At 52.0% G+C, this 23,409-nt stretch overlaps 1 protein-coding gene across 1 annotated transcript in view; it reads left to right on the forward strand.

Annotated features, from left to right (window-relative positions):
• The first annotated feature begins 1,773 nt into the window (after positions 1–1,773).
• Positions 1,774–23,409, forward strand: part of RNF213 (ring finger protein 213) — a 43,067-nt gene continuing 21,431 nt past the window's right edge. Inside the window, exons 1-26 of the mRNA XM_053960640.1 lie at positions 1,774–2,020; positions 2,452–3,057; positions 3,977–4,158; positions 4,746–4,904; positions 5,148–5,341; positions 5,535–5,806; positions 6,554–6,813; positions 7,428–7,616; positions 8,083–8,281; positions 8,918–8,976; positions 9,222–9,375; positions 9,853–9,999; positions 10,566–10,664; positions 11,369–11,491; positions 11,867–12,047; positions 12,589–12,762; positions 13,110–13,268; positions 13,560–14,152; positions 14,426–14,591; positions 15,132–15,349; positions 15,893–16,033; positions 16,153–16,314; positions 16,751–17,891; positions 18,350–18,543; positions 18,880–19,032; positions 19,693–23,274. Of these exons, the coding sequence (XP_053816615.1) occupies positions 1,829–2,020; positions 2,452–3,057; positions 3,977–4,158; positions 4,746–4,904; positions 5,148–5,341; positions 5,535–5,806; positions 6,554–6,813; positions 7,428–7,616; positions 8,083–8,281; positions 8,918–8,976; positions 9,222–9,375; positions 9,853–9,999; positions 10,566–10,664; positions 11,369–11,491; positions 11,867–12,047; positions 12,589–12,762; positions 13,110–13,268; positions 13,560–14,152; positions 14,426–14,591; positions 15,132–15,349; positions 15,893–16,033; positions 16,153–16,314; positions 16,751–17,891; positions 18,350–18,543; positions 18,880–19,032; positions 19,693–23,274 (9,699 nt within the window). The 5' untranslated portion in view covers positions 1,774–1,828. The remainder of the gene's footprint in view (positions 2,021–2,451; positions 3,058–3,976; positions 4,159–4,745; positions 4,905–5,147; positions 5,342–5,534; positions 5,807–6,553; positions 6,814–7,427; positions 7,617–8,082; positions 8,282–8,917; positions 8,977–9,221; positions 9,376–9,852; positions 10,000–10,565; positions 10,665–11,368; positions 11,492–11,866; positions 12,048–12,588; positions 12,763–13,109; positions 13,269–13,559; positions 14,153–14,425; positions 14,592–15,131; positions 15,350–15,892; positions 16,034–16,152; positions 16,315–16,750; positions 17,892–18,349; positions 18,544–18,879; positions 19,033–19,692; positions 23,275–23,409) is intronic.

Below are 23,409 nucleotides of genomic sequence, written 5' to 3' on the forward strand. Positions count from 1 at the left end.
TGACCGCAGCCTGCCTGTGTCACCTCTGGTGCCCGTGTGGCTCCGGGCTCTGCTCTGCCCGGGTCATTCCACTCTGCTCTCATCCCAAACTCCCCTCCCAGTCTCTCATGTCAACCTCCCCTGGCATTCCTGACCAGAGACAGTTTTCGTCACTTTGCAGTGACTGTCAGGAGACAGAGAAGTGAGTCAGTTGGTGACACATCCTACACACAGTCTCCGCACTCAGGTCTCCAGTGTTGAACTGGTTTCTGTTTTGGCAATGAAGTGATGCTGGGTTTTATGTTAAAAGACTGGTTGAGTCCTTCTTGACAAAGAATTTCCAATTTGCAGCTTGTTAGATTTAGAACTCACCCCTGAGTTGTGTTTGACAACACACTAATTCTGCCTCGCTAAAGAGAGACAGAATCAAGTATACAGCACAGTTATGCTGGGGAAAGCATTTCCTAATCCTTTTCTTCTTTAAGACCGAATGGCCTGGGCCACCAGAATGGCTTTTGGTTTGTTGACAGAGCGAATGTGATCTTAGAAAAACACACTAATTTGGGATCAAGCTGCTGCAGTCCCGACAGGGTCAGTTCTTAGCAAATCCCTCTGCACTCTGGCATGGGACCTCCAGCTCTGGAATGCTGTGGGAAAAACATCCAAAGTAGCTGAGGTTCAAAGCTTTTGCTCTCAGAACTGGGGTGGAGGAGCCTGTGAAACCCCTGCAGAAGGCAGAGATCTGCTGTGCTGCCTGACTGGGCCTGGAGCTTCTCCACATGTTTTTGAAGGACTGGATGAAGCTGTGAAGGTAAAAAGGGAGTTTCCTCTGCCTTCCTGGAAAGCCCTCAGGGGAGTGGGCGAGGTCACAGTGCCACCCCAGAAGGCTGTGCCAGCTGGGAGGTGCCGCTCTCCTGTCCCTGCTCCTGCTGGGCTCCGGGCACTGGCACGGGCAGCTGGTTGCCAGCCCTGCTGCGTCGTCCGTGTCTGCAGGAGGGACAGGGATGGAGCTCTACATCAGTGCTTAATTATTCTGCATCTGGCAGGGCCTTGGGGAGGGCAGGAGGCTGTAAGGGAGAGTGGTGGCATGGCTGGGGGGGGCTCAACAGGGAGCAGCAAACAGCTCCTGTGTGTTCATGACTTTGGCCGGGACAGTTTGCTGTTCCCAGGAGCGGGTTCAGAGCTGTGTTTGGGCTCAGGATGAGGCTGCTGTTGATAACAGCCGGGTGGCTCAGCTGCTGCTGAGCAGTGCTTACACTAAGCCAAGGCCTTCTCAGGCTGCCTGGGCAGCGAGGAGCTGGGAGGGGGCAGAGGTAGGAGAGCTGCCCCAGAGCCCAGAGGGATGTTGCAGAGCACGGGGCATGGTGCTGAAGGACAGACTGTGGGGATCTGGCCGAGGGGTGAGGGCCACTGCTCAGGGGCTGGCTGGGCATTGCTCAGAGGGTGGTGAGCAAGCAGCCTGTGCATCACTCGCTTTGGCTATTCCTTTATGGTTATTGTAATTTTCCTTTTCTGTCCTATTAAACTGTGTTTATCTCAACCCACAAGTTTTGCCTTTTTTTCTGATTCTCTCCCCCACCCAGGGACTTGGAGCGACCTGGTCCAGTGCAAGGTGCTCCTGCCTGTGGCAGGGGTGGAATGAGATGAGATTTAATGTCCCTTCCAACCCAAACCATCCTGTGACCCCACTGGGGGGTGAGTTTCCAGTTTAACGATCAATTTCCCTCCATTGCAGAGAGGAGAGGTGCAGGTCCCTGCAGTCCCTGATGCAGAGGAAGAGATGAAGGGAGAAGGGGCTGCTGGGGCTCCTTCCACCACTGAAACAAAGGAGTCAGACAGCAAGTCGCTGATGGACAGAGCAAGAGCTCTGCCCAACACCACACCTGACGCTGCAGGTGGCTCTCCCAACTCTGCTGAGACTTGGCAGGAGGAAGAGGGATCCTCACTGCTGGAGGATGTCACAGCTTCAGAGAGCAACGCAGAGCCCTCGGCTCAGCGCGGGGCTGGCGACTCCGCTGACGTGGCTTCTCCACTGAGGAAGGTGAGGGTCCTGCTGGGGAGCAGCTGTGACTCGTTGCTCTCTTGTGTGAAGTGAGGAGGCCAGGCTGCATCCCCCACTTCCCTTTGGCCACATCGAGGAGCTGCTGCCTGGCTTCCTCCAGGAAAAGCTCACTGTGTTTGCTGACGCTGTGCTGGTGCTGGGGGAAACCACAAATTACATGCATCAGCTTAGACACTGCAGTGCTGCTCTGTGCTCCTGCTGAGCAAGCCTTGAATATTAAACCTACACAGTTCTCAAGAGTTATTTGCATTTCACTGGCTGGTCTTGTCCCTCCTCTTCCTGATCATTCTCTGTTAGCCTCCTGTAGCAGGAAGATGTCTGTACTTGCTGCAATGGATGAGGTGATAAAGAGTTTCCCTTTGGCAATGAATAATCAGACATTGTGGTCTTTGTTTTTCCTTTTTTAATAGAAAGCAAAGAAGACTAAAGCAAGGAAGTCCATCTGTGGGGAACAGGACTCTCTGCCTCCTCAAAGCACAGCACCAGCTCAAACCACAGAGTTGCCTGACACAGGTGTTGCTCCTCAAGGAATCCAACCCCCCGGCGGTGAGGGAGCAAAGCCAGGTGCTGATGAACGTACTGATGCCAGTGGAGACACACCTGAGGGCAACAGGAATTTAGCACACCTGGGGAAGGAAGCTGGCAGCCCCGAAGCAGAGAGGCTGAGCCCTGCAGAGCAGAGCAGCAGAGCTGGGGCGGCTGCCCCAGCTCCCAGCGCCGCAGCCCCGGGGGCCAAGGTGGAGGATGGAACAAGCCCTGAGCACAGGGGACCAGCTGGGGGTGGTGTGGAACGGGACAGTGGTGCCCCTGGCCAGCTGCCAGCAGCCACAGCAGGTTCCCAGGCCCGGGGCAGCAGCAAGGAGCTGCTGCCAGCAGGGCAGGGAACGAGTCCCTCTGGGCTGCCTCCTGCCAGGGGAGCCCCCCAAAGCAAGCCTGTGACCAAGACCTCCCCTGGGGCTCAGGGCCTGCAGGCTGGAAAGGTGCCCAAGCAGAAAGGGACCAGTTCCACTGTCAAGGTGAGTGTGAGTGAGCTCTGGTGAGTGTTCCAGTGGGCACAGCTTCCCTTTGCCAGTGTGACTTGCTCGTGCTGTCGGTGAGGCTGAGGAGCACCAGCCCGGGGATACAGGGATGAATTGGGGAGGACTACGGGGAGGCTCTGATTTGAGTTCTGTTCTCCTGGATGCCAGTTATAGCCCAGCTCTCACTGAGGGGTCGCTCAGTTGCCCCCAGGACTGGGAGGTGTCTCTTCTCCAGCCAGCCGAGCTCTGGGATCTCCTTGAATGAGGGGATTTTTTGTTTTGCAGGTGCCTGTGCTCTGTTTACACACAGGCCTGTGTAAAGCTGGGAGTTGCTGTGGTTTCGCTTTCTTTATGCCCATCCTCTGGGACCTGGGGTCACTGAGCTTGGCAGTGTGTTTGGGTATTGTTCCTCTTCCATCGTGGGCTGTTTTCCTTATCCAGGAGCTTCCCTCAGCAGGGGATCAGTGTTTGAAGTGTTTCCAGGAGGATGAAGCTGGCGGTGCACCAGTCTTGGGGGCAGATGGGCAGTAGAGCAGAAAGTGCTGCACAGTTGATGGGTGATGTGGGCATCTTGACCCTGGTGGGCCAGAATCCCTGGGACATCAAACAGAAATGTAAGGAAGGAAGTGAAAAGGAAATTGGCTTTGTTTAAAAGTAGTTAGGCAAGACTGCAGGTGCAAGACTGTGGTTAAGCAATGTAGCTAAGAAACATTAATAATGTGGTTATTGCTTAGCAGTGAAAGATTTTACCTAAGGCTGTAGGAGTATATAAACTGAGTTGTAGAAACAATCAAACAATAAATGGCTTCCTGCTTGCACCAGGAGTCCCATCTCTCAATTGCCCACACACCAGGAGGAGATGCTGTGCTTCCAGGGCCTCCTGTTCCATTGGGCATTGCTTGTCTCCCTGTTGCAGAATGCAAACACAAAAGAGAAAATTCAGACCCCAGGTGAGAAAATGCCTAACGTGAGTGAGAAGACAAGTCCGAGCCAAGGAGCCGGGGCTGCCAGGAAGCAGGGTGCTGTGCCTGCAGCAGACAGCCCCAAGTACAAAAAGGAAAAAAGGAACCAGAAACCTGTGGAAAACATTAAAGAAAGGTGAGAACAGCCCTGCTGCTCCCCAGCATTCTTCACTAACAGGAGCTGCTGTGAGGAGGACTCAGGATTCCAGATTGAGGTGCTGGGATTGGGTCAGTACTCACCTTGGACATGTGGAATTGTCTTGAAACTGAGGTGAAATGGTTGTGCATGACAGAACCAGTGTTGAGTGGGGGCTGCAGCATGGGTGATATGTTGAACTTGCTTGAGCTTCTCTTTTTTCTTGCTCTTATGAGCAACATGTGCTTGCTTCACACACACAACGCTTCAGGTGAATAGTGTGAAGAGCTGTTTTGATATTTTGCTTAATGTCAGTGATCTGGAAGGGGTGGAGAGTGTAGCCATTCCAGGTAACTCTGCTGGGCCGGAGTATCTCCTGCTGCCTTTAGGAGCCCATTTTTCCTTTTGGCACTGGGCTTTGCACTAGGCCTGCTCAAACATCAGTCTGAGTGAACTGCTGCCAGAGTTTATGGGTCCTGCAGCCACTCAGCTGGTGGTTTGAGTCTGATTTGAGGTCTACAGTGATTTGTGCAATTAAAAAACCCCAACAGAATCCTTTCTCTTTCCCTTCCAATTCTTTCCTGCAGCTCAGTGAGGCGCAATGAGGGTGTTACAGTGTATTTCCATGCCATATTATCCAAAGACTTCAAGCTCAACCCCGATACGGATAAAGTGTTCATCAGGGCTCAGGGCATTCCTTCCTACGCCGACTGGGAGGACAACATCTGTGAGCTGAACTGCACCCGGTGAGTGTTCCCTGCTCTTGGAACGGGGTCCCTCTGGGGCCTCAGCCACTGGGCAAGGGCTGGCTCTGTCCCCACAGGTGGGGGTTGCAGCAAAGGGTTTCACAGTGGAGAAAACTGTTCTAAAGTGTTCTTGCGAATGAACAGTCACCATTCCTATTAAAAATGGAGCAATGCATGGAAAAGGAGGTCTGTAGATCAGCTAACATATCCTTTGCCTGCCTTTGCTGTGTTTGTGTTTCCAAGGCATCTGGGAGAACATGGATACCTCATTGAAGGTGCTGTAACTCTCAGCAGAGAAATCCTGGATAAATACATTCCTTACAAGTACTGGGTGACCTGTGGGAAGGGGGAGTATGAGTTCATTTACAAGAATTCAGAATCCAATCAACATGTGAATCGCTGCTTATTGATAAACAGGACATTTCTCAACAATGGAGGTGAGCTCTGGAGGCTGGGCCTGCACCTTGGGGTGATCCCTGCTGTCCTGTGGCCCAGCATTCCTGGCAGGCAGCCCTGTCTGAAGCTGGGAGCTCAGTGGGCTGCTGAGGGTATTGCTGAGGCAGCTGGAAGAGAAAAGGCACCTGATTGCAATGATTGTTTTCCTGTGTTCTCCCTGTGTTGCTGTTCCAGAGTGGCACCAGTACGATGACATCGTGTGTGCAAAGCCTTCCAAGTTCAAAAAATACTTTACTTTTGATAAAAACAAGGAAGTGGTGGAAGGGAAGAAAATAGCTGCCAATATTATGTTAGAAAGTATCTTCAGCATTCTTGGAACCTGGAGTCCTGACAATCTGAGGAATTTCTTCTACCAGCTGAAGCAGTTCCATAACGTTGCAGTAGCCCAGCGGGTGTTTGATGGCAGGGCAGTGCTGTGGATAGAGCTAAATTTCAGCACAGAGCAGGTAATCCCTTCTCTTGCGCCGAGACAGAAAACATTCCATTACCGAACACCAACTTTAATTTTGCTGTTGACCTCGTTGGGTTAATTTTGTTTTTCCAGTCAAAGTTCAGGTACAGAAGCAGTGGGGATCCTTCTGGGGTGACTGTCACTGACTGCCTTGGGGGCTTCAGTCAACCTGTGCACCTCGGTGTGGTTCTGTGGCAAGCACATTTCTCTCTCTCAAGATTTTTTATTAAAGTACACAAAGAGAAAAACAAGAAGCAAAAATAAAAATTGTTTTTTATTTCTCTTTGTATACTTTAATAAAAAATCTTTAAAAATATATATGTACTTACCACATGGTTCTGACACCCTATGGGGGTCAACAGCAGGGCTGTGACGTGGTCACTTCGTACCTGAGTGGGTTTTGTGTCTGGATATTGATTTCCTAAGCCTTGCCATTAAGTCTTGCTGCCAGTTGTTCTGTCACTAACAACTTCTCTGCACTCATCTCTTGCTCCAAACCTGCCTGCTTTTTGGGAGAGGCTCCTGATCCTGTTCTAAGCAGTGATGCCAGCAGGGCTTCTGGAATCCAAAATTTCTTAGTTGACGTAATTGGGAAATGTGACAGAAATGCCACATTGCTTTTTTGGTTGTCGAGGCTGCTCCTTCCTGACCTGTGGCCTCGCTGGAACTGGCAGAAGACATTGGCTTCAGAAGGGAAAGATTAATGCTGTGCTTGGTTTGTTTCTTCTCTTCTTTGTCCCAGGTGAATGATTTGCTCCTAAAATACATGAAGAAAATAGCTCTCCCTTTCCTTGCACCAGAAGCAGCTCCAGAGGACAGAGTCATCCAAAGCAAACTGGCTCTGGGGCTCACCATTCTTGTGGTACTTGAGAACTATTCACTCTATGTACCTAAAAGTGATCTGGCTGAGCTGTGCAGCCTCTTGTGCTTGGATCACGTGTCACCACAAGATGTACAGAATGAGATTCATCGCATCAAACAGGATTTTGCAGGAATTACCAAGTAAGTGCTCCTTGTACCTTCTAACTGACCGGGCTGGTGTTGCTTTGATAAAACCACAGGAATCCAGCTCTCTACTGCCAGAGAACCAGAGAAAAAGTTAGTTTGAAGGTATCTTTGGAGGTGTCAGTTCCAGCCTCCTGCTTGAAGCAGGGCTAACATCCAGGCAAGGCTGCAGTGCATCATTCCACACTTTTTGGTTGGTTTCCCCTGGAGTGCCTGTTTTTACCACGTTGTAATCTGACTGCTTACCTGGCACTGGATTTGGAGTTCTTCACTCACACAGCTGCAGCCATTGCATTTCTTTCTGGAGTCCTTCTCTGTGTGGGTGCTGGAGGGCTCGTGGGGAGACTGTAAATAAAGGATTGGGTCTTCCCAGTGCTCCAGCAGCAGGGTCTGTGCAGAGAGATTCAGTAACATTGCAGCTCTGGGCCTTAAACCTGGACAGGTGCCCTCTGTGGTGAAGAGTAGATGGAGCTAAAATAATGACCAGAGGTTAACTGAAGGCACACAGGGAGATTGAAACGTAGCCTCCCACACCCCTAGGGTGTTTTCAAGGCCAGGATAAAGCTGTTCTTTCACTCAGTGTGTTTGTTTTGTTTTGTTTTTTTATTTAGCTTGAAGGTCGACCTGACAAACTTGTGCCAGAGGTGCATTGGACGTGACGTAGACCAGTGGGTGTGGATCCTTCCCCTTCTGCATTCCTTTGCTGCTCCCCTGCAGCAGGAGCACAGGCTGGTGGAGGAGGATGTCTGGGCAGGGTTGGAAGGGATTCCATTTGCTGAAACCAGGAAGAAGCGGGATGCGTGAGTTTTCCAGAGCTGCCTGTGCCTTCCTCATCTCTTTTTTTTTTTTTGTTTTTCCCCTCCCTCGCTTTTAAAGAGCATGAAATGTAGCATGTTGAGGGAGGATGTTTGGGGTATTTGGGCACAGCCACACTGGTGGCTCAGAGGTCACTGAGTGTAGCCCAGCTGGGCACGGTGTGCCCCCCCAGACACAAACCCCCCAGTTCTGCCAGCCAGGGAGCAAGTGGGAGCTAAAGCTGCTCGTGTTGTGTAGAGTCTGAGCAAGACCTGGAGCTTATTTTCCCTGAGTGCTTGTGCTCAGTGGTTTGGTTCTGCTGTGCCACCCCTGGGCCCTGGGGACTCCCACTGATCCTCAGCTGCAGGGACAAAAGCACAGGAATGAGGAGGAGACTCCTCTGTGGGCTGCACAAGCTCACAGCCTTTTGTTCCTTGGAGTCCTGAAGATTTTGTTTTGTCTCCCCTCCAGAGAGACCCTGCTGGAACGAATGAGAGAAAAGAAGTACTTGATGGAATTTGATGTGACTCTGGTCAAGTCCTGGCTCTGCATGCTGCCCCTAAAGAGCCTGGCTGAGTTCATAAGAGACTTCTCCAGTGACCTGTTAGTTACTCTTCAAGGTGTTTTGTACAGGTTGGAGGACGTTGACCTCTCGTGCAGAAGCTCTGAGGTTTGTCTCCTGGCAGCTTTACCCAGCTCTGGGATGGAGGCTCCAACTGGGCCCCTGGGTGTCTTCTGGCAGAACTGACCACCACTGAGGGGACTGGGGCTGGCTGTAGGTCACAGCACAACGAGCTTCAAACCTAGCTAAGAGCAAAAATAGTTGCTCTGAAGTCAGAGACTCCTCAGAGGGAGAGTTGGGGGTGTATCTGCAGCAAAAGGTGGTGTTGGCATTGATGAGGGGAGGGTGTTCTTAGCTGGATTTGCTCTTGGTTAGTTATGGCAGATATTTCATTCCTGACCTCCTCAGACATGAAACTGGAGGGTTGGGCAAGGTGCTGCTGGTTTGGGAGATTTTCCTGTTGTTATCAAAACTCTTGTATTGGTGTGAGGACAGCAGGAGTAGGACCTTGCAACTAATAATAGATTTGAAACCCCCAGATTGTAAGAAGTACAGGTTGGGTTTGTGCATGTAAAAGCTGCCCAGGTATTGGCTCTGACATCCAGTAAACAAGTTTTGCTATTTTACAGTGTATTTATAAAAATGTTGGAGAAGATGCAAAAGAATAGTGAGTTCCCTCTTCTCAGCAAATCAGAAATCGGTCTGTAAAATTTTTTCTACAGTTTCATTTTTTTGTCTTTCCAGTCTCAGGTAGAGGAGATTCTAAACACAGTGCTGTGTGCCTTGGATGATCCTGCAGCCAGGTAAGTGCAGTGCACCTCTGTGAGAGCATTGTCTGCCTCTGCACCAGGGCTGGGGTTGTGCTTGTGTGCCTTGAAATCTCTGTGGAGAAAAGAATCCTGGAGTTCTATCCCATTTTTTAAATCCAACTGAGGGAGGCAGGTGCCCACATGGTGTTGAATTTGGTGGGGTTTTTACTTTGTTTTTTAATTTTTTATTTTTCCTCGGAGCAGAAAATTAATTCTCCCTCTTTGTTGCTGCCCTGCAGAGCTCTGGGGGCTCCTTCTTGGCAGCACTGCTTGTCCTGCTGCCTCAAGCTGCACGAGAGGCTCTGCAAGGCTGCCAGGACAGTGGGGTTGTTCCTGATCCCTGCCACTGCTGCCATCCTGATTGCCAAGGTTGCCCAGCTGCAGCCCCCAGCAGTGAGTACCAAGGAACTCTTGTCTTGATACAAGCCAGGTACCAGAAATATCACAAGTGTGGTACAACACTTGGTTTGGTCAGATCCAGTCTGTTTGAAGAACTTCACACTCTAAGCAAGACTGTGGTACTTTCAGGCAGGTGTGGAGTCACCTAATGAGTTTGGTTCTTATTGAGAATAAGGTCAGATGCTCAGGTTTGCTGTGATAAGCTTTGTTTTAAGTCTGGTTTTGTTTCCCCTTAAATGTTTGTTGTCTTTGCTTCCTGGAACAAGCGTAAGCACAACCTGCCTGTAAGCACTGCACTTTCCCAGCCTCTCTCTGCTCTTTATTCAAGCAGTGCTGGGTCTGTTGCTGGGCTCTTGTGTGTTCTGGATGGGTTTGGGCCTTCTCTTTAGAAATACTGATTTAAATCAGTTGTCTGTTGCTGTCCTGCTTGAACTGTGTTTATTTTGTTGTCTTCCCCTCTGTGTGGGGCAGGTTCCAGGGGATGCTGTGCAGGAAGTTCCAAAGTTGCTCAGTGGAGCTCTGAGGGAAGCTCGAGCCTGGTTCAGAAACGTTTTAAAGCAGAAATTACTGAAGGAGTACCTGGACCACGTCACCTTCACTTTCTTCGCTGAACTTCGGGTTTGTCATCTTCTGATAATGTCAGTAAAAGGGGCTTCAGTGTAGCTTAGCCAGGTCCTGAGTGTGCTGGCTCTTTGCTGGGCTCTGTAGCTGTGGCTGGGTGAGGAATGGGGTGGGGATGGGCAGTGTTTGAAGCTCACCTCCGTTCTGCTCTTCCTTGGCTGTTCCTAAAGGCATTGCTGGGGTGAGGAGCTGCCCCTTGGTGTTGTCTTGCCCCCAGTGTGTCCCCCTGGTTGTCCTCAGGCCTTCCAGCAGGCCAAGCTCAGAGCAGCCCTGCCAATCTGAGCTGCTGCTCCCGGCCCTCCCTGGGACAGTTTCCAACAGCAGGGTGGAAGTGGCTCATCCAAAAGTCTCCCTCAGCAGCTGACACATTTACACACTGTTTGGGCTTAAAAGCTGCCTTCTGCAGCTCTGGGAGTGTTCCTTTTCCTCAGGATGGAAACATCTGGAAGGACTTCAGGCTGTCTGAGGCGTGTGGGGCATTTCTTCTACATTGTTCTTTTCATTTCCCTCTCTAGTCAATCTCAGCACTCAGTGGTTTGGGTTGCTTTGCTTGTCCCCTGCAGGCCTGGAATAAGTTTGTGAATATCAGCTTTCCAGATGAGCAGTTCACTCGGATGTGGAGGAACATTTTACTTGCAGATCTGAAGAAAAGAATCCAGCAGGTAGGGGGAGGCTCCAGGCAGCCTTGGTTGGTGTCCAGAGCAGATGGAGTGACTTGTGCTGTGCTTAGAGCAGGAGCACGTACAAACACAGTGCCTTTGGCCATACCAATTGCCATTGCTGCTATAAACCAGGTTCTGGAGGCTCAGCAGTTGGCCATGGCAATGTCCCACGCTGTAATCCTGGTCAGTGGCCTGGCTGCAGGTCCTGGTGCTGCAGAGGAAATCCACATTCAGAGCAATTGTCACCTCTGTGGTTTTAAGAACCAGCAAGTGCAAAGTAAACACCCAAGGGCTCAGAGAAGCCAGGTTGATGCTTCTCTTTTCATTCCTTGTGCAGAAATGGTGCTGCTCGGGCTCCCAAATGCTCACCCACGTGTGTCAGTTCTTTTCAGACTGGCCCTATATATCTCCTCATCTCCTTTCTACAGCAGTTACACATTTCCTTATGCCATTGATTTTCCTGGTGAAATCAGGAAACAAACTCTTCTGTGAGCTTGTCTTGGAGAAGTGGATATTAAGTAATCACACACTTTAGATGGAAATAATTAAAATATTTTCCAAGCATTTATTTGTTTGATCTCTCTCCCAGGCCCTCAGAAATGGGCTGATGTTCAGGTTTCTTTTATTATCTTGGTAGCAACACTGCTTCATGCTGCCAGGAGAAACACTTGGAGTTGATGATAAATTTCCCTTTTGCCCTTCAGGAGCCTCCAGTGAACCAAATCTTGGTGTACTGTTGTCAGCACCCCCAAATCACACAGATGGAGTCCTCCATCAGCTGGTGCTTCCAGAACTGTGCCACAGAGGCTGTACCTGCAGCTTGCCAGGTATCATGTGTGCCCTGGTAGGCAAAGGGAAAAGTAGGGAAGGGAGGAGAAAGAAGAGTGGAATTCCACAGCAATTCTGTTGCACAGGAATGTGCCTTGTGATGGCAGGGGAAGGTGGATGTTGCTTGAGTTGCTGTGGATTGTTTGTTAAACCAGCAACAAAAAATATCAACAAGAAATCAGGAGATGAGCTCCATGAGGAATATTTGTAATGTGTTTCCACCGTGAGCTCTGGTGTCAGTTGTGTCACAGGGCTGGTTTGGAATATACCTCAGCCCTGGAGGTGACTCCTTGGCGTCAGTGCCAGTTCTGAGGCACAGCCACAGTGGGAGCCCAGAGCCTGACCCACCCTGCCCTCTCTGTGTGCCCTGGCAGATGCAGAGCAATCTCCTGGAGCAGATCTCTGCCTACAACATGGGCCAGTTCAGCCAGCTCGTGTCTGCTGTCATAGTGAAGTCGTGGCCAGTCAGGGCTGGGCAGTCTGAGGAGAATTTTGATATGATTCTGCACCACCTGCTCACGTGGCCTGACATCAAACATATCTTCAGCTTTAATGGTAGGTCTGTAGTTGGGTTTTAGGAGACCCTGTGAAGCTTTTCTCTGCCTCACTGCTGCCACTGCACAGAGCAGCAAAGAGAAATTGTCCTGCTCTTGTTTTAGTCCCTATCTCAAAGCTTGAACTATTCAGCTTGGGTTTGGAGAGGGAAGGCCAAGGAAGAGGGAGCCACTATTCCTCTGCTCATTCACTGCAGCTTCCTCAGGATTTGTGGAGCATCACTTCTTTCTCTGAGAAGTTCTCACAAGTTGTTGGCACACAAAAATGCCAAACAGTTGGCCAAGTGAATGGATCCAAATGGCTTTTGTTTGCCCCACAGGGTTTGGGTCTGGGCCCTCCATGGAAAGTTTCCACATTGCTGTCCTGAGATCCTGGCTTTGTTCAAAAAGACATGAGGGGTTGGAGGGAGGTGTGAGTCCACAGGCTCTTGGGTAGGGATTCAAAAGGAAATGGAAGGACTCTGTGCCATGGCATGGGCATGGAAAGGTTCCTGATTCTGCCTGTTTTTTGGGAAATGTGACATGCTTTGTTTGTGGAACAGGAATAAACAGAAACCTTCTGGACAAGCTTACAGATGAAGCAAAGAATGTCATGGACATAGCAGACTCTGTGCTTGTGAGTATCACCGATAACATCCACAGCGGCTGCATCCTCATGAAACATCTGGAGGAGGTTTTCCAGCACAAGGAACAGTTCCTCTGCATTTGGCAGACAAGTAAGAGATGGGTTCAAGAGGGCATGGTTGGCTTAGAGCATCACTAGTGATGCTGGCCTGCTCAGGAGGGGCTGCAGGGGTTAGGAATGCTCAGGAGGGGCTGCAGGGGTTAGGAATGCTCAGGAGGGGCTGCAGGGGTTAGGAATGCTCAGGAGGGGCTGCAGGGGTTAGGAAGGCTCAGGAGGGGCTGCAGCAGTTTGGAGTGCTGTCCCTTGGCCTGGGCAGGGAGCTCCCAGCTCCAGTTTGTGTTGTCACTGCGGGGTTTGTGACTTGTAGTTCCCAGCCTGAGTTGGGGTGCAGGGTGTGGGAAGTGTCTGCTTTGTGACTACAAGTGAGTTTTCTTTCAGAGCACCAGCAACGACCAAGTGAGGAAAAGGAACTGCTCCATAGAAGCTTGAAAGAACTGCTGGAGTTGAGGCATGAAGAAGTCACACATCTCAGAAGAGAGGAAAAAGCAATAGGAACCTTCCTGAGCATGTGCAGGAAGGTGCAGACGTCTGTGAGAGGTACAGTTCTGGGGGAGCAGTCTGAAAGTGGTAACTCCAGAAAACAGCATTTTCCTTGAAAATCTCTTGGCTTTGGGATCAGGTTTGATTCTAAGCCCCAAAGTGAGGGTGGGGAGGGGTGGGGCAAGTAAAACCAGAGCACTGGGGAGATCAAGTGAGTGCTTGTGCATCAAATGACACTTGGAGGGGTCCACCTGCCTGGTAGCATTTTGTGGCTTGGGGGATGGAATGACGTGAGCTGGAGCCAAGCTGCACCACCTGATCTCCCTCTGACCTGTCTCTGGTTTACAGTGAATGTAGGTGAAGTGGAATTTCAACACTCAAAAGATCTTCGCTTAAAAAGACTGAATCAAGTTGTGGCAGTGGGAACGAGACCCCTGCAGACCTTCTACAGCCTGAGCCCAGAGCTGAAAGAGTTTGTCCTCAAAATGCACTCTTTTAAGGACAGCCTGATCTTCCAGCAGTTCTGGGAGGAAGCAGCACAGAAGGCAGGAGCGGAGTATGTGCGTGACAGTCCAGAGGAAGATGAGGAGGAGTTTGTTCCTGAGCTGGACCTTGATGATGCTTTGAACAGCATGATCCGCCCTTGCTTTGACAGCTGTGCAATGCTGTATGATGATCTCAGATCAGGAAGTCTCACACTTTCTGCAGTGGATAGAATTTTCCAGGAATTCACAAATCCTGAAGATCTCAGAGCAGAGCTGAACACCATCTGTGGGCTTCGGCCTGCGGAACACAGAGGCTGGGTTGACCAGAGAGTCCAGCAGATCCAGCAGTACCATGAAATGCATTTAACCTTTGATGCTGCCGAGATCATTGCCCGTGTCAAAGAGAGTTTAGGCCTCTCTGGTGATTTCAGTATCCTGGAAAACTTGTTGGATATAGTAAGTATTCCTGTACTGTCAAGGTGTTGGTTAAATTTGAACCTTCCCACAAGTCTGTCTCAGTCTGTCAAGAGCCAATCCTTGTCCCAAAATGCTTATTTGAGGTAAAAATCAGATGTTCCAAGTGCTTTTGTATAGTCATTCCTTAAAGGGAGATGATGATGCTGCTCTGTTGGGGTGTGGCTTTGCAGAGGGCTTTCCTTTCCCTGCTGCAGAACCAGTGACATTTCCCAGTTCCAGACTCAGTGTGTGTTTGCACCACTTGCTTTCCAGACAGAAAAGCTTGAATCCTACAAGACCCAGAAGCTGGATTCCATCAGCCCTGAGCTCGTGCAAGCCAAGAAGATGCTGCAGGGGATCACTGTGTCCCGCCGTGGCTGTCTGAGGGAGCTGGCCCAGCAGAAGGAGTTTGTCTGCTGGGTCAGAGAAGCACTGAAAGGTGTGTGCTGCTCATCCAGGAATTAGAGTACTAGAAGGGATGGCAGCTCGTGTGGGGGCAGAAGGAGCACTGAATCCCTGAGCCATCTGCTTTGTGCCTTGGCACCTTCTGGTGTTGAGAGTTACATCTCTGATGGTGTGGAACGTGCTCTGAGGACCCGTTAAACATGCCCATGCACTGTGGGCTGGTGCAGCACACAGTGACCACCCTGCTGGGAGCTGGGCTGGGCCTGGAGGGCTCCAGCAGCTGCTGCTGCTCGGTTCAGACCTGTTGTTTCAGGGGATGGAGTTGTGTGTCTGCCAGCTGAGCTGTCTGACCTGCACAGACACGCTCACCTGCACACACCCCCCAGGCACTGCTCCTGTCCTGGCTGGGGATGCGTGGATGGATGGATGGCCTGGGAAAGCTGATGGGGAGAGGGCAGTTACACAGGAGCTGCTGTTCAAAGCATTCTTCCTGCATTTCCTGCAGAGGGTGGTGATGAGGGCTGGTGTCCAAGCTGCCTCACGCGTTTCTCACTCCTGCGTTGCCTCGTTTCAGACATAAATGAGCTGAAGGTGTTTGTTGACCTGGCCTCCATCTCGGCGGGGGAGAACGACATGGACGTGGACCGTGTGGCCTGTTTCCATGGCACTGTGCACGGCTACTCCTCCCTGCTCTACGAGCTGCGCCAGGACTCGGGCTTCGAGGACTTCATGCGCTGCCTGCAGAAGCTGTGGCGAGCCCTGGACAGCGATGAGGCCCTCCCTGAGAAACTGGTGAGTTCTGCTGGAGCAGGGCCTCTGCATCCTCCTGCGTTTCTGCCTTCCAGGAGTTGCTGGAAGTTGTGCCACTGGGCAAATGGCACCTGTGTGGGGACATGGCTGCTGCTCTTGTTATTGGAGGAAAGACAGCTGATGTTCCCGCGGCACAAAAATTCACTGCAGCAGCTGTAGCTGGTGTAGCACAGGTTTCTCCAGGGCGCTGCAAGGCTTTCCAGTGTGATGTGGTGCAGCTTGGCTTTTGCAGGTCTGATGGTGGGAAAGAGGGGAGGCAAATGCCTGGGAACTCTTGCCCTGTTGCAGCAGGGCCTGCTTCTGTAGCAAGAGGTATTGGAGCACTGTGGGCTCTGTTCAGCCTCCCGTGGAGCGGGTAAGGAAGAGCTGTGCGGAAAGAGCAGGCTGAAGTCAGTACTCATTCCTTTCTTCCTTCTCCATCATGAAACTCCTGTGCCAGTGCAGGCTGTTTGTCCTGGTCAGGCGTAAGCAGAGATCCCAGATTTCAGAGCAGTCGGGGCAGTGCTGTGTCTCCTCTCCCCACAGCGCGCCTCGGCTCAGCAGCTGGAGTGGCTGAAGACAGTGAAGGAGAGCCATGGCTCCGTGGAGCTGTCCTCACTGTCCCTGGCAGCTGCCATCAACAGCAGAGGGGTCTACGTGCTGAGGGCACCGGCTGGTGGCCAGAAGGTGAGGCTGAGCTCACTCAGCTCCCGCTGCCCCTCCTGCCTGGGGCTGCTGTCCCAGCGCTCCCCTGGCCTCGGGCACAGCCTCAGCCCCAGCCACGCTGACAATTCCTGCTCTGGCAGGTCTCCTTGGACAGTGTCCTGCACTTCACCCTCCCGGGGAGCTCGGGGGACGCCGAAGCCTCCTGGAAGTACTCGCTGGCAGAGCTCCGCGAGCTGCAGAACAAACTGATGCTCATGTCGGCCAAGGGAGAGCAAGGCCTGGAGGTGGAGAGGTTCTCTGAGGTCAGATTCCAAACCCGGGGGGTTACTGGTGTTGGAGCCAGGGCTGGATTTTCCCTTGAGTATAAGGTTTTAAGGCTGTGGTTGACAGTGGAGTTGGTGGGGGTGGTGGTCACAGGCACGTGGGCGTTCCTGCCTTTGGTTCTTTGCTAAGGTGGAACTAAGCTGGAGACAGAACACTCAACTGGTGGCCTTATCCTCTGGCTGCACTGGGAATTGTCCTGGCTGGCAGCATCACCGTGCTTTTGTAGCAAGCTGGGAGTTCCTTACTGGTTTCCTGGGGATGCTGCTGTTAAGAAGTCACAGAGAGTCTGTGGTTGCTGTACAAGGCCTGACACACCTTGGGACCAAAGACCTTCTCTTCATTGAATGTCTTTCCGTGGTTTCATGGCTGAAACTTGTAAATTAACTTATTTCTCTCTCCTCTGTCCTCACACAGGTCTTTTCCAATGTCCAGAGACTTGCCCAGGCCTTTATAGACCTTTACTCAGCTGGGAACATGCTTTTCCGCTCCTGGCTTGCCCAGGTGTATTGTTCACCCCACAGAGAATCCTGTGTTTTTATAGACTTCTCCCTGGGCCCCGTGCCAGTGCTGGAAGGGCAAGGGAATATGGCAACTGTGCTCCCAGCCCTCTGCAAGACCATGGAGAGTTTCCTGGAGAGCTGGAAAAGCTTCATGAATGCCAAGCGATGTGAGCATTTCTACCTGAACTACTACAGCGCGGAGCAGCTGGTGTACCTGTGCTCGGAGCTGGGCCAGGGCAGCCCCAGCCACGCTGCCCTCATGATGCTCTCCTTCCTCAACCCCCGCTGCACCGAGCAGGAGATCCTCGCAGCCCTCGGGAGCCAGGGGCCTCCCAGCTCAGGCCAGGCTGTTTCTGACTTCCAAGTGCTGCTGGATGGGGAGAGGGACCTGAACGCCCGGCTGGAGCACATCTGGGAGTGCTACATGAGCAACATGGGCTCCTTCCTCCCCAACTGCCTGGACATCGACACACTGGGCGTGTGGCTGAAGAACCTGGCCAGCAGGAGCGGGGAATGTGTCACCAGAGACTTCCCTCAGGACCTGCTCCATGTGGGCCAGCCCAACCTCATCCTCTGCCCTCGCTCCGAGGTGCTCAGCTCTGCCCTGGCCATTTACATGAACAGCCCCAAGCAGCCCCTTCCCACCTTTGATGAGGTGCTGCTGTGCACGCCCCAGACCAGCGCGGAGCAGGTGGGGCTGTTCCTGCGCAGGTGCCTCATTCCCTGCCAGGGTGGGGACAAGATTTACACCATGCTCTACGCGGATGAGCTGAGCTACGACGTCAGCTGCAGGGCACAGGAGCTGTTCCAGCACCTGCAGTGCTACAACAGCTCCTACAGGCTCATCATCCTGTGCAACTGCGAGCGGGAGAACAGCTACCTGCCCTCTGCCTTCAGCCACTGCAAGGTGCACATGATTCCCCAGAGGTCACAGGCAGACATCCAGCAGTACCTGCAGCACCACTTCCGTGTGGCTCAGCCCTCCAGCTCGGCTGCGGCCGTGTTCAAGGAGCACATGTGTGTTGGGATTGTGTCCTCCAAAAGAGCCGGCATGGGTAAGATGGCATGTGCAGAGTGGGCTCTGCTGAGAGCTCAGAACCAGGGTGGGGTTCACCTTGCCAGGTTCTGTGTGCAAGATTTAAGTATCTTGGTCAAAAAGAGCAATTCAGACTGGTCGGTGCAGGGAGGTGAAAGCTCAAAGTCGCCCTGTCCCCTGGTTTGACTTTAGAAATAAGCACAGCATAGAATAGATTCAAGTCCTAATGAAGAGTAAAGCTTCTCTCAGGCAGTGGAAGGAAAACAAACCGTACGGATAACAAGAGCAATGTGTTGGATTCCAGGCTCCAGCTGCTCAAACCAGATTTAGACTTTCTTCTGGAATGCCTTTTAGGAAGCTTCAGAGATTTTTAGGGCATGGAGTACTTAAGCATTTTATTTCCTTTTGTCTGTTATGGTCTTAATATGATATATCTGATATTGATGGCTTTAATTCTTGCGGTGTTTTTAATAACAGGGAAATCTCTGTATGTGAAGAGGCTGCATGAGAGACTGCAAGAAGAGCAGCCTGACTGCACTGAACTTCTGAAAACCATCAGACTGATTGAACCAGAAGTGGATGAAGATAAAGTGCTAAAATCTCTCCTGCCTTTTCTGAAGAGAGAACACCAGACAAAGCCCATGATATTCCATTTTGATATCACCTCCTCAGTGAGTACATCCCTCCCACAGCTGACTTGTCCTACAGGTCCTGCGTGGACCCTTGCAGGAGCTTTCTTTAAAGCTCTTGTTTCTCAACCTGCCATTTCCCTAGCATGTGTTCTCTCATTATTCTGTAAGTAACACAAATAGCATCAAGGTGATTCAACTCTGGAGCAGTTGCCCAGAGAAGCTGTAGAGTCTCCACTGTAGAGGCATTAAAAACCTGACTGAATGTGGCCCTGGGCAGCCTGTTCTAGCTGGGCCTGCTTTCCCACCCTCAACTGTTCTGTGAAGTTGTGATGGGTAAATAAAGAGGAAGTGCCTTGGTATCTCTCCTTGTGATAGGTGCAGCGTGGAATTCCAGAGTTTCTCTTCAAGCTGTTGGTCTTGCAGTACCTGACAGATAATAATGGCAATATGTGGCTACGGCAGAAGTGTCATCTGTACATCATTGAAATCCTGGAGGTGTCCCCAGTGCCAAAGAAAGCAGCCAGACCTGTACGTACCAGCAATGCTGCTTTTCTGGGAATTTCTCAGTCACTTTGCACATGTTTGTATGTAGCTGTGGTGAGCTGTAGAGACTGTAACTGTAAACACAGCACAGGAGGTCCCTGTTTCATTGGGGGTGTGCTGTATCCCATAACAAACTGGTGTCCCTGGTACAAGGTGACACACCAGACAGCAAATTGGGCCTGTTTAATTTCCTTGGGTTGGTGATTTCTGAAGGCATGTTAGTCCAAGCCTCACTGCCCCCACTGTAACGTTTATTGGAAACATAAAAATGCAAAATCTAATCTCCCTCATGTTAATTTGCATGTTTGAAAGTAGGGGAATATTTAAATGCAGCTGTAAGAACAGAATGTAGAAGTGACTGGAATAAATACCAGCAGTTTCTTGGGTTTAGTTTTCTTTGATGTAGCCCTGAGAAGGGGCTGGAGGTGATGCCAGGCTCATGTTCCTGGAAGGAAAATGTAGGAGGGAATAGGATTCCTTGGTGCACTTTAAGTGAAAGAAGGGATGCACGGGGAAAAGGCTGGCTCCTGTTCCTCAGGTCTGTGGTTTTAGGCAAAGAGACTGTTAAGAACAGATTAACTAAGCTGGTGAAGAGTGTGGCTACAGCTCTGTGATGACCTTTTATTTTCTTTTTCTCTTCTCCAGATGTCAGCGAGCCAGAAGTATCAGTTCTTGGATGTGTTCCCTAAAATAACGTGCAACTCTCCCAAAGAAGTGCTAGAAATGGAGACACTTGGAAACCATTCTGGGGATGTGGGAATGGACAAGGAGGAATTTTGCAGTGAGGCTTTCCAGAGACCCTTCCAGTACCTGAAGAGGTTTGACCAGGGCTATGACCTGGACACGTTCTGGTACGAGGCGCTCTCGGTGGAAGGCAGCCCTGCAGAATGTCTGCAGATCTTCCTCCTGCACTGCGGGGTCGTGGATCCCTCCTGGGCAGAGCTCCGCAACTTCACCTGGTTCCTCAACATTCAGCTGAGAGACTGTGAGGCTTCTGTCTTTTGCAACCCTGAATTTGTCCAGGACACTTTGAATGGTTTCAAGAACTTTGTGGTTGGCTTCATGATTTTAATGGCGCGGGATTTTGCGACGCCCTCCCTGAGCATTTCCGACCAGAGTTCAGGAAGACAATCCTCCCTCCTGGAGAACGTTGCAGAGGAAGATCTGCTTCCTTTCCGCATCAGGAAGAAGTGGGAGTCAGAGCCTCATCCCTACCTGTTTTTCAATGAGGATCGCGTGTCCATGACATTCATTGGTTTCCACTTCCAGCAGACCAGGAATCGCATTGATGCCATCAATCCTCTGAACGGGAATGTCATCAAGAAGGACATCATGACTGCCCAGCTGTTCGAGGGCTTGTTAGCGCAGAGGGTTCCCTTCAACGTGCCCTTCGATCAGCTGCCCCGCGAGGAGAAGCTCGAGAGGCTCTGCATGGTGCTGGGGCTCCCCTTTGTGTTTGACCCCGACAAGACGTACGAGCTCACCACCGACAACGTGCTGAAAATCTTGGCCATCGAGATGCGGTTCCGCTGCGACATCCCGGTGGTCATCATGGGAGAAACGGGCTGTGGGAAAACCAGGCTGGTGAAGTTCCTGTGCCAGTTACGCAGAAAACTGTTAGAGGTGGAGAACATGAAGCTTGTCAAGGTTCATGGAGGTACCACTGCAGAGATGATCTACGCCAGGATCAGAGAAGCGGAAGCCCTGGCTAAATCCAACAAGGAGCAGTACGGGTTGGACACCATCCTCTTTTTCGATGAAGCCAACACGACAGAGGCCGTGAGCAGCATTAAGGAGGTTCTGTGTGACCGCACGGTGCAGGGGAGGCCTTTGGCCTCTGGCTCTGGCCTGCGGATCATCGCAGCCTGCAATCCCTACCGGAAGCACACGGACAGGATGATCCAGCGCCTGGAGCTGGCCGGGCTGGGCTACCGGGTCAAGGCCGACGACACCCGGGAGAAGCTGGGGTCCATCCCGCTGAGACAGCTCGTGTACCGGGTGCACGCGCTGCCGCCCAGCATGATCCCGCTGGTGTGGGACTTCGGGCAGCTCAACAACTGCATGGAGAAGATGTACATCCAGCAGATCGTGCAGCGCGTGGCAGAGCAGCTGCCCATGACCAGGGACGAGGTGGGGACAGTCACAGAGGTGCTCTTTGCCTCCCAGCAGTACATGAGGCAGAGGGACGACGAGTGCAGCTTCGTCAGCCTGCGGGACGTGGAGCGCTGCATGGAGGTGTTCAAGTGGTTTTACGGGCACAGGGAACTGCTGCTGAGGGAGCTGGAGAAGTACCTGGCCGAGAGGAAAGCCCCCAAGGGCGGCGGCGACAGAAACGGCGTCATCTGGTCCTTGGTGCTGGCGGTCGGGGTCTGCTACCACGCGTCCCTGGAAAGGAAGGAGCCGTACAGGACTGCCATCAGCCAGGTCCTCCCAAAGCCTTACAATACCCAGAAAAAGATTTTGGAAGAAATCACCCTGATGCAGGACTTATTCCTGAGTGGGGTGCCACTCCGGGATACCATAGCAAGGAACTTGGCCTTGAAGGAAAATGTCTTCATGATGGTCATCTGTATTGAGCTGAAAATCCCTCTTTTTCTGGTTGGAAAGCCTGGGAGCTCCAAATCCCTGGCAAAAACCATCGTGGCGGATGCTATGCAGGGCCAAGCAGCTCATTCTGATCTGTTCAAGGACCTGAAGCAGATCCATCTCGTGTCTTTTCAGTGCAGCCCCCTCTCCACTCCAGAGGGAATCATAGGCACTTTCAAGCACTGTGCTCGATTCCAGGAAGGGAAGAACTTGGAGGAGTATGTATCAGTGGTGGTTTTGGATGAGATTGGGCTGGCAGAAGACTCTCCCAAAATGCCCTTGAAGACTTTGCATCCACTTTTGGAGGATGGCTGCATAGATGATGTCCCTCTTCCTCACAAAAAGGTTGGCTTCATTGGGATTTCCAACTGGGCTTTGGACCCAGCAAAGATGAATCGAGGCATCTTTGTGTCTCGTGGGGACCCCAGCAGAGAGGAGCTCATCGAGAGCGCAAAGGGCATTTGCTGCTCGGCACGAGGGGCTCTGCAGAAGGTCGAGCAGTATTTCCATCACTTTGCAGATGCATATGAAAACATTTGCAAGGCCCAGGACAGGGAGTTCTTTGGCCTGCGTGACTACTACAGCCTCATAAAGATGTTTTTTGCCTTAGCTAAGAGCTCCAAAAGCGAGCCCACGCCTCAGGACATCGCCGCAGTGGTTCTTCGTAACTTTGGTGGCAAAGATGATGTCAACGCCTTGGAAATATTCACTTCCAAGTTGCTAGAAAAAGGGGAGATACTTGCTCATGATATCAGTAGGATAGAGCTGATCCGACAGAACATTTACAGCAGTGCTGAGGATGGGGACTGCAGGTACCTGCTTGTGTTGACTGAGAACTACGCAGCGCTGCAGATCCTCCAGCAGGCTTTTTTCACTGCCCGACAGCAGCCAGAAATCATCTTTGGCTCCAGTTTTCCTAAGGACCAAGAATACACCCAGATATGCAGGAACATCAACCGAGTGAAGGTCTGCATGGAGACTGGCCAGATGGTTGTGCTCCTCAACTTGCAGAACCTCTACGAGAGCCTCTACGATGCCCTCAACCAGTACTACGTGTACCTGGCTGGGCAGAAGTACGTGGATTTGGGGCTGGGCACGCACCGGGTGAAGTGCCGGGTGCACCCCAAGTTCCGCCTGATCGTCATCGAGGAGAAGGAGGTGGTGTACAAGCACTTCCCCATCCCGCTGATCAACCGGCTGGAGAAGCACTACCTGGACATCAACACCGTGCTGGACAAGGGCCAGAGGGAGGCCGTGCAGGAGCTGGAGCGCTGGGTGCAGGAGTTCACGGCGGTCAACACAGAGGAGCACTTCATCAGCCAGCAGCGGTACCGCCCCGCAGACGTGTTCGTGGGCTACCACGACAACACCTGCGCCTCGCTGGTGCTGCAGGGCACGCAGCGCCTGCGCTCGACCTGCGCCCCCGCCGAGCTCCTGCCCCGCGTCACCCAGCAGGCACGGCTGGCCCTGCTCAACTGTGCCACCCCCGACGCCGTCATCCGCCTCTGCAACTCCGTGGGGGTGTTCATGACGCCCTCCCCGGCCCAGACCTACTTCAGGCAGCAGCAGCACACGTCCTTCGCCGACTTCCTCGGCGCCCACGTGCGCGCGGCGGCCGAGCCCCAGACCGCCTTCACCGAGGTGAGTACGGGGTGCTGCCAGCCCTCCCGACCCCGCTCAGCTCCGTGTGCCAGGCCTGCAGCATGGCACCACCGCCTGCGTGTGCTGCGGCGCCGGGTGTGCAGAGCTGGCGGTAAATCAATGTTGATTTCGGGG

The sequence above is a fragment of the Vidua chalybeata genome, chromosome 19 (assembly GCF_026979565.1).
Source record: "Vidua chalybeata isolate OUT-0048 chromosome 19, bVidCha1 merged haplotype, whole genome shotgun sequence".
Taxonomy (NCBI): domain Eukaryota; kingdom Metazoa; phylum Chordata; class Aves; order Passeriformes; family Viduidae; genus Vidua; species Vidua chalybeata.